This window comes from Phyllobates terribilis, unplaced genomic scaffold, assembly GCF_046119375.1.
Source record: "Phyllobates terribilis strain yellow unplaced genomic scaffold, ASM4611937v1 Scaffold_13__5_contigs__length_258822181, whole genome shotgun sequence".
Classification (NCBI taxonomy): domain Eukaryota; kingdom Metazoa; phylum Chordata; class Amphibia; order Anura; family Dendrobatidae; genus Phyllobates; species Phyllobates terribilis.
Window position 1 is genome coordinate 158,123,365 of NW_027362773.1, and position 10,175 is coordinate 158,133,539.

The 10,175-nt window shown below is 47.5% G+C and overlaps 1 protein-coding gene across 2 annotated transcripts in view; it reads right to left on the reverse strand.

Moving 5' to 3' along the window:
- Window positions 1-5,884, reverse strand: part of NADSYN1 (NAD synthetase 1) — a 29,743-nt gene extending 23,859 nt beyond the window's left edge. For both annotated transcript variants that reach the window (XM_073658832.1, XM_073658833.1), the window contains exons 1-4: window positions 5,430-5,884; window positions 4,186-4,246; window positions 2,004-2,120; window positions 1,386-1,439 (exon numbers count right to left, since the gene is read on the reverse strand). In XM_073658832.1, the coding sequence (XP_073514933.1) occupies window positions 1,386-1,439; window positions 2,004-2,120; window positions 4,186-4,246; window positions 5,430-5,514 (317 nt within the window). In that variant the 5' untranslated portion in view covers window positions 5,515-5,884. The remainder of the gene's footprint in view (window positions 1-1,385; window positions 1,440-2,003; window positions 2,121-4,185; window positions 4,247-5,429) is intronic.
- Window positions 5,885-10,175: the final 4,291 nt, after the last annotated feature.

A 10,175-nucleotide genomic window follows, 5' to 3' on the forward strand; every position in this document is an offset into this window, starting at 1 on the left:
CGCTACAGGAAGAGGGGGCGGCTCTTTCTCCCGCTACAGGAAGAGGGGGCGGCTCTTTCTCCCGCTACAGGAAGAGGGGGCGGCTCTTTCTCCCGCTACAGGAAGAGGGGGCAGCTCTTTCTCCCGCTACAGGAAGAGGGGGCGGCTCTTTCTCCCGCTACAGGAAGAGGGGGCGGCTCTTTCTCCCGCTACAGGAAGAGGGGGCGGCTCTTTCTCCCGCTACAGGAAGAGGGGGCGGCTCTTTTTCCCGCTACAGGAAGAGGGGGCGGCTCTTTCTCCCGCTACAGGAAGAGGGGGCGGCTCTTTCTCCCGCTACAGGAAGAGGGGGCGGGTCTTTTTCCAGCTACAGGAAGAGGAGGCAGTTCTTTTTCCCGCTACAGTAAAAGGCGGTAGGTCTTTATCTCTCTGATTCTACTCTCTTGGCAGTCAAACCGCACACATGTATAAGAGAGAGATAGGGCTTTCAGGTCATGGCAAACAAGTCAGTAGACAATGCCAGGAGCAATGCTGGGAACGGAGGCAAAAGAAGTTCCAGCTCCTATAGTGCTGGCAGAATGTTAAAGGAGTTGTCCACTACTTTTTGATTCATGCCCTATCCATAGGATAGGGCATCAATGTATGATCGGCCAGGGTCCTGGACCCGGCACACCCGCCGATCAGCTGTTATCGGTGCAGGCGGTGGTTGTCGGTCGGTAGTGCTTACCTGCGGAGCTTGGCCGTCCATCTGTAATGGCCGCCGCGGGGTATTGCACATCCTCCTCCTATTCAATTCAACGGGAGGCGGATATGCAGTACCCCGCGGCGACCACTACAGATGGACGGCCAAGCTCCACAGGTAAGCACTTCCGGCCGGCAGCCCCTGCCTGCACTGCATCAATCAAAATGTAGTGAACAACTCCTTTAAGGAAGAGGAACTACCCACTGAAAAGGAGTGGAAGACAAGTTACATAGCATGAAAATTGGGACTGTTCCTGGATATATTAGACTGTTAGGTGCACCAAAAGTACTTTCTACAAGTATCAGACCTACGCAGACATGTGACACACGTATCAGACCTACACAGTCATGTGACACACGTATCAGACCTACACAGTCATGTGACACACGTATCAGACCTACACAGTCATGTGACACACGTATCAGACCTACACAGTCATGTGACACACGTATCAGACCTACAGTCATGTGACACACGTATCAGACCTACACAGTCATGTGACACACGTATCAGACCTACACAGTCATGTGACACACGTATCAGACCTACACAGTCATGTGACACACGTATCAGACCTACGCAGTCATGTGACACACGTATCAGACCTACGCAGTCATGTGACATATGTATGAGACATATGCAGTCATGTAGTGAAAAAGCGCTTTACCTGTTGAGGAATATGACTCTGCAGTTATAACGTACGTTTTTGTGCATCACTGGCCTGTAATAAACAGGAAACCTTCATGATAAGACATGCAGATTACACACGTATAGCGCTTTATATAAAGCCAGCGTTCCCCCATGTATATTATCCAAAATTATTAGTATACGGTCTCCTATAAGATTTTAGGACGCATTAAGTGAGGAGAGCCATTAGTACTGGCACTTTACATTATTCACAAGATGTACAATAAATTTCTAGGGGTTTAATCGCTGAGACCCCATTGATCCTGAGAGTGGGGGTCCCACAGTCCCCTGTGTGAATGGAGCAGTAGTGAGCATGTGCGACCAGTCCAATAGAAAGTAAATAAGGCAGTGGTCGCACATGCTCACTACCTCTCAGCTGATGACGGGGACTTTGGGACCTCATTCTCCGGTTTGGGTGGACGTTTCAGCAGCTGGACCCTCGGCGATCACAAGTTTATCACCGATCTTGTGCATATGGGGATAAATATTGTCTATGGGACAAGCCCATCAAAAGGTACCTATCGTTTTAACCCCTTACCAACATCCACCATACAAATATGGGGTTTTCTGACCTCGGCATTAAATCCTTCATACTCACATGCCCACATCGCAGATGATATCAGCGGTCACCGGAGACTCCAGGAGTTTGGCCAGAACTTGAAACGAATGCAATATCGTATCAGACTCAAAAAAATGATCCGAGCAGCCATATCCACTGTATGGAAAGAAAGAATATTCTAAATACATTATCCACAGGCACCCAGGGGTGTATAAAAGGGGGTCAGCCGCTGTACCAGGTGAACAGATTTACCCGTCCTAGTTTTTTTATCCTAGTTTTTAGAACGAAGTTGGGCCAGCGATCAAGCGATTGCTGCAGATCTAGAAGCTGTTGATTCCTATACATTTCTCCCACAGTGACCTCTACTGGGGAAATGTAGTATTACATGCCAGACATTCAAATGTACACAGATCAGCCATAACAAGTGAAGAGAATAAGTTCCATTATCTCATTACAATTGTGCCTGTCAGGGGTGAGATATGAGGCAGCAAGTGAACAGTCAGTTTCTAAAGTAGATGTTTTGGAAGCAGAAAGAATGGGCAACTGTACGGATATGAGCGAAATGAAAAGAGCCAAACTTTTATAACTACTCCACTCCAAAACAATGGGTCTTGTGGGGTGTTCACAGTATACGGTGGGTGGGCCTTGTGGGGTGTGCCCGGTATAGGGCGGGTCTAGTGGGGTGTGCCCGGTATAGGGCGGGTCTAGTGGGGTGTGCCCGGTATACGGTAGGTCTTGTAGGGTGTGCCCGGTATACGGCGGGTCTAGTGGGGTGTGCCCGGTATACGGTAGGTCTTGTGGGGTGTGCCCGGTATACGGTAGGTCTTGTGGGGTGTGCCCGGTATACGGCGGGTCTAGTGGGGTGTGCCCGGTATACGGCGGGTCTAGTGGGGTGCGCCCGGTATACGTGGGTCTAGTGGGGTGCGCCCGGTATACGACAGGTCTTGTGGGGTGTGACCGGTATACGGCAGGCCTAGTGGCGTGCTCCCGGTATACGGCAGGTCTTGTGGTGTGACCTATATACGGCAGGTCTAGTGGGGTGCTACCGGTATACGGCAGGTCTAGTGGCGTGCTCCTGGTGTACGGCAGGTCTAGTGGGGTGTGACCGGTATACGGCAGGTCTAGTGGCGTGCGCCCGGTGTACGGCAGGTCTAGTGGCGTGCGCCCGGTGTACGGCAGGTCTAGTGGCGTGCGCCCGGTGTACGGCAGGTCTAGTGGCGTGCGCCCGGTGTACGGCAGGTCTAGTGGCGTGCGCCCGGTGTACGGCAGGTCTAGTGCCGTGCGCCCGGTGTACGGCAGGTCTAGTGGCGTGCGCCCGGTGTACAGCAGGTCTAGTGGCGTGCGCCCGGTGTACGGCAGGTCTAGTGGCGTGCGCCCGGTGTACGGCAGGTCTAGTGGCGTGCGCCCGGTGTACGGCAGGTCTAGTGGCGTGCGCCCGGTGTACGGCAGGTCTAGTGGCGTGCGCCCGGTGTACGGCAGGTCTAGTGGCGTGCGCCCGGTGTACGGCAGGTCTAGTGGCGTGCTCCCGGTATACGGCAGGTCTAGTGGCGTGCTCCCGGTATACGGCAGGTCTAGTGGCGTGCTCCCGGTATACGGCAGGTCTCGTGGCGTGCGCCCGGTATACGGCAGGTCTCGTGGCGTGCGCCCGGTATATGGAGGGTCTTGTTTGGAAGGGTTTTTGTAACCGTGGTTACACAATGCTATATGTCCATACACTGAACCTTCATCCTATAACCTCACAGGTTTATGTATTTAGCTGAAGGGACTGAATTTAACGCTCAAAGTGCAAACTTCCCTCAGATTCCCTCCACGCCCACATTAAACAGGACTATGCACTTCGGATGTGTGGTCACTACACCTAATGTCCTCCATTCTGCTGCCTTTGTCTGTCACATGGGCGATGACAACATGGCCGCCACAGAGGCTTGGAGGGTTCTGAGGAAAGTCTGACCCGTTTCTCCCCCGCTTTTCCATTGAGCAGGACGGTGTGGTGACCCTTCCGCGACAGATGACAGGCCGGGAGGCGTGTACAGACTCTCCATAGCGCTTCTCTTGCCTCTGCGGCCATTTTGGGAAAGAAGAAAACAGGGCGCAGATGTGACAGACGGAGGCAGCGGCAGCAAAATGGGGGACATTATGTAAAAGTGACTGCACATCAGAAATGTATAGTCACATTTAATGTCGGGGGTGGAGGGTCCCTTTAAATACCAAGAAAACCCACCAGATTTCAAGCTCCGGCCCCAGGCGATACCGCGCTCCCTTCTCTTTTGCAATCTTAATACCTAAAAAACAGAAAAATAAATGTCATCAATATAAAAGGGACTGAACCAGTAAAGCAATGGCCAGACACCGGGGCAGGCGTTTTCACACACCCTAGGCCTCAGTGTCTCTGTTGCCCATAGCAATCAATCAGAGTTATAGATACCTAAGCTACTGCAATGCCCTGCACATGGGGTAAATGGGGTAAGCAACATAGCTTATCAGGAGAACTATACCACACTCCTAATTGAAAGAATTTGCGAATATTATTATTATTACACCTACTACATATTGGGATAGGATCTTGGAGATGGGAATACCAATTTTTACGTACATTTTCCATCCACCTTCACATGACCAAACTCACCAATGCAACTGAATGGATCCGCAAATAAAGAAAAGCACTGACATGTGAATTGGGGCCTAAATCCGTAGCATAATCCTAAAACCTTTGCAAAAAAAAAATAAAAAATGGAGCTTTTCATCAGTGTGCTGGACCCGATTTTCATCCATTTTTGGTCCGTGTGTTCATTTTTTGGCATCAGTGTAGAACCAATTTTTCTTGCAAAAAAAAAATAATTATTTCCAAGTTTCTCCTACCCATTAAAAAAAATAAAGGGTTACTCCCATCTCCAAGATCCTATCCCAATATGCAGTAGGTGTAATAATAATAATATTAGCAAATACCTCCAATTAGTTCTTCTGATTCGCTATGTCTATTTCCTCATGCACAGGCCATTGCAGTAGCTTAGGTATCCATGGTAACGACCACTCATATAGTGACAGTTAGTTTCCAGTGGTCGCAACCATGGATACCTAAGCTACTGCAATTGTATATATATTTATAAATAAATACAATTTTGCAGTTGTTTTTTTTTTGTATCATTTTCCTTCTATAAAAGTTTTCTAATAACCTTTCTGTTTTTTTTTTTCATGTATCATTTTCTTTCTATAATAAAAAGATTTTCTAATAAACTGTCTGGATTTTTTTGTATCATGTACCTTTGATAATAACAAGTTTTCTAATAAACTTTCTGTTTTTTTTTCTTGTATCATTTTCCTTCTATAATAAAAAGTTTACTGATAAACTTTCGTATAAAGTAACACAATGTAACAAATATTTACTATAGTATAGATACAGACAATTGTATCACACACAGGCAGACAGGCAGGCAGTGCTGGCCTCTGGTTCTGACAGTCACTTACTCTGTAAAATCCTATGGAGATTCCCTTCAAAGTCCAGAGCCCATTGGTTTAGGGAGCAGGTGGCCAGTGTGACCTTCCTGCCCATGTTCAGCAGCAGTGAGGGCAGTGCCAGGCTGTGCAGGACAGTGCCAGGCTGTGCAGGACAGTGCAGGGCAGTGCCAGGCTGTGCAGGACAGTGCAGGGCAGTGCCAGGCTGTGCAGGACAGTGCAGGGCAGTGCCAGGCTGTGCAGGACAGTGCAGGGCTGTGCCAGGCTGTGCAGGACAGTGCAGGACAGTGCAGGGCTGTGCAGGACAGTGCAGGGCTGTGCCAGGCTGTGCAGGACAGTGCAGGGCTGTGCAGGACAGTGCAGGGCTGTGCCAGGCTGTGCAGGACAGTGCAGGGCTGTGCCAGGCTGTGCCTTCTGAGTGACAGCTCCAGCAGCAGCACTTCCTCCTGAGCCTGACACCTCCCTGCAGCTGCACATCACTTCCTGCCTCACACAGCTAAGGGATCTCAATCTGTGGCTTTCCAGCCTGAGTGGAACTACAACTCCCAGCATACCAAGCAGTCATTCCACATTAGTCAGTGAAGCGCATATTGGGGGTATGAGATCAGAGCTGCTCAGCGACTTTTTTACTGCACGTTTGCAGTTTCCTCCCCTTTTACATAACTTTTTTTTTTTTTTTGGAGGGCTTGTTTTTGTTCGTTTAGAATGACACTTTTCACTTTCCCATATAAAGTGCTGAAAAATAGAAAAAAGTATGATTGATGGCAATACCAAACGTATACTTATTTTTTTTTTTGCAATTTATAAAAATGTCATAACTTTGTACAAATAAAAATTTGGTTTGTGTCTCCATTTTCTGAGATCTGTAATTTTGATATTTTTCCATGGATGGAGCTGTATGGCGGCTTGTTATTTGCACATCAAAGATTAGTTTTATTGATACCATTTTGGGACAGATATAACATTTTGATCGCTTTTTATTGCATATATTTGGTGAAATTGTTGCAATTTAAAAAAAAATGTCAATCCTTACATTTAGATTTTTTTCTCGTTTCAGTTTTCGCTGTATGGGATAGATAGTTATATATTTTATTTGTTTGGGCAATTATGTACGTGGCAACACCAATTATGTTATTTTTATATTTTTTTGCTCTTTAAATTTGGGGAAAAGAGGAGGTGGTGACTCATTTTTATATTATGATGTATATACAGTACAGACCAAAAGTTTGGACACACCTTATCATTTAAAGATTTTTCTGTATTTTCATGACTATGAAAATTGTACATTCACACTGAAGGCATCAAAACTATGAATTACCACATGTGGAATTATATACTTAACAAAAAAGTGTGAAACAACTGAAAATATGTCTTATATTCTAGGTTCTTCAAAGTAGCCACCTTTTGCTTTGATGACTGCTTTGCACACTCTTGGCATTCTCTTGATGAGCTTCAAGAGGTAGTCACCGGGAATGGTTTTCACTTCACAGGTGTGCCCTGTCAGGTTTAAGAAGTGGGATTTTTTGCCTTATAAATGGGGGTGGGACCATCAGTTGTGTTGTGCAGAAGTCAGGTGGATACACAGCTGATAGTCCTACTGAATAGACTGTTAGAATTTGTATTATGGCAAGAAAAAAGCAGCTAAGTAAAGAAAAACGAGTGACCATCATTACTTTAAGAAATGAAGGTCAGTCAGTGCAAAAAATTGGGAAAACTTTTGTGCAGTTGCGAAAACCATCAAGCGCTACAAAGAAACTGGCTCACATGAGGACCGCCCCAGGAAAGGAAGACCAAGAGTCACCTCTGCTTCTGAGGATAAGTTTATCCGAGTCACCAGCCTCAGAAATCGCAGGTTAACAGCAGCTCAGATTAGAGACCAGGTCAATGCCACACAGAGTTCTAGCAGCAGACACATCTCTACAACAACTGTTAAGAGGAAACTTTGTGCAGCAGGCCTTCATGGTAAAATAGCTGCTAGGAAACCACTGCTAAGGACAGGCAACAAGCAGAAGAGACTTGTTTGGGCTAAAGAACACAAGGAATGGACATTAGACCAGTGGAAATCTGTGCTTTGGTCTGATGAGTCCAAATTTCAGATCTTTGGCTCAAACCACCGTGTCTTTGTGCGATTCAGAAAAGGTGAACGGATGGACTCTACATGCCTGGCTCCCACCGTGAAGCATGGAGGAGGAGGTGTGATGGTGTGGGGGTGCTTTGCTGGTGACACTGTTGGGGATTTATTCAAAATTGAAAGCATACTGAACCAGCATGGCTACCACAGCATCTTGCAGCGGCTTGCTATTCCATCCGGTTTGCGTTTAGTTGGACCATCATTTATTTTTCAACAGGACAATGATGCCAAACACACCTCCAGGCTGTGTAAGGGCTATTTGACCAAGAAGGAGAGTGATGGGGTGCTACGCCAGATGATCTGGCCTCCACAGTCACCAGACCTGAACCCAATCGAGATGGTTTGGGGTGAGCTGGACCGCAGAGTGAAGGCAAAAGGGCCAACAAGTGCTAAGCATCTCTGGGAACTCCTTCAAGATTGTTGGAAGACCATATCCGGTGACTACCTCTTGAAGCTCATCAAGAGAATGCCAAGAGTGTGCAAAGCAGTCATCAAAGCAAAAGGTGGCTACTTTGAAGACCCTAGAATATAAGACATATTTTCAGTTGTTTCACACTTTTTTGTTAAGTATATAATTCCACATGTGTTCATTCATAGTTTTGATGCCTTCAGTGTGAATGTACAATTTTCATAGTCATGAAAATACAGAAAAATCTTTAAATGATAAGGTGTGTCCAAACTTTTGGTCTGTACTGTATATACAGCAATATGGAGGCAGCACACAAAATGGAGTAAAGTGATAAATTTTAATAACTCATGTGGCTATGGCAACATTTCAGTCCAAAATTGTGGACCTTTATCACTTTATTATTATTTATTATTATAGCCCCATTTATTCCATGGCGCTTTACATGTGAAAAAAGGGGTATACATACATAAACAATTACAATGATCTTTAACAAAATGTACAGGAGGAGCGAGGACCCTGCCCGCGAGGGCTCACAATCTACAAGGGATGGGTGAGGATACAGTAGGTGAGGGTAGAGCTGGTTGTGCAGCGGTATGGTGGAGCGGTGGTTACTGCAGGTTGTAGGCTTGTCGGGAGACGTAGGTCTTCAGGTTCCTTTTGAAGGTTTCCACGATAGGCGAGAGTCTGATGTGGTGAGGAAGAGAGTTCCAGAGTAGAGGAGATGCACGGGAGAAATCTTGTATGTGAGTGTGGGAAGAGGAGATAAGAGGGGAGTAGAGCAGGAGATCTTGTGAGGATCGGAGGCTGCGTGCAGGTATGTACCGGGAGACTAGGTCACAGATATATGGAGGAGACAGGTTGTGAATGGCTTTGTATGTCATGGTTAGGGTTTTGAACTGGAGTCTCTGAGCAATGGGGAGCCAGTGAAGAGATTGACAGAGAGGAGATGCTGGGGAATAGCGGGGGGACAGGTGGATTAGTCGGCTGCAGAGTTTAGGATGGATTGGAGGGGTGCGAGAGTGTTAGAGGGGCCACAGAGCAGGAGGTTGCAGTAGTCGAGGCGGGAGATGATGAGGGCGTGCACTAGTGTTTTTCCAGATTCATGTTTAAGGAATGTATCCGGGAGATATTTTTGAGTTGGAGTCGGCAGGAAATGGAAAGGGCTTGGATATGTGGTTTGAAGGAGAGAGATTGAGGGACTAGGGAGAGTGAACAGCCAATGACGTTGATAGATAGGTCAGGTGAGGGGGGTTAATGAGATGTTGGAAAGATGATGAATTCTGTTTTATCCATGTTAAGTTTTAGAAATCTGGCAGAGAAGAAGGATGAAATAGCGGACAGACATTGTGGGATTCTGGTTAGTAAGGAGGAGATATCGGGTCTATAGAGGTAGATCTGTGTGTCATCAGCATAGAGATGATACTGAAAGCTGTGAGACTATGAGCTGTCCAAAGCCAAAGGTGTAGATGGAGAAGAGCAGGGGTCCTAGGACTAAGCCTTGGGAGACACCGACAGATAGGGGGCGAGATGAGGAGGTGGTGCGTGAGTGGGAGACGCTGAATGTCCTGTCTGTTAGGTATGAGGAGATCCAGGATAGAGCCAAGTCTGTGATGCCGATAGATGAGAGAATCTGTAGTAAGAGCGAATGGTCCACTGTGTCGAAGGCAGATGACAGGTCCAGGAGGAGGACAGAGTAGAGTCGCTTGGATTTGGCGGTTAGTAATTCGTTGGTGACTTTAGTCAGGGCAGTTTCAGTAGAATGGTGCAGTCAGAAGCCAGATTGGAGGCGGTCAAAGAGAGAGCAGGGGGAGAGGTGGGAGAACAGTTCAAAGTGGACATGTTGTTCCAGAAGTTTTGAGGAGTAGGGGAGGAGTGATATGGGGCGATAGCTAGTCAGAGAGGATGGAGGGGGATTGAGTAGATGTGAGGAGGGGCTGGGGAGATGATGCGCCCCCAGGGCCGTGGGGTACTCAGCAGCCGGGCCTCTGGTTGCCGGGGGTATCACGGTGGCTGGCCCGGTCCGTGACCCAGGGCGGTCAGTGAAATGGGGAAACTTCTATTATTTGGGGTTTTTGGAATTATTCGTGACGCCACCTGTGGTACCTGGTGATGATCACCAGCGCTGCTACAGTCCTCTGAGGCAGATGTTAGGGCAGCTTGTGATCAGACGGCTCTCCACAGGTGGAGCGGGCCTCAGGGCAGTGTGGGGGATGTACTG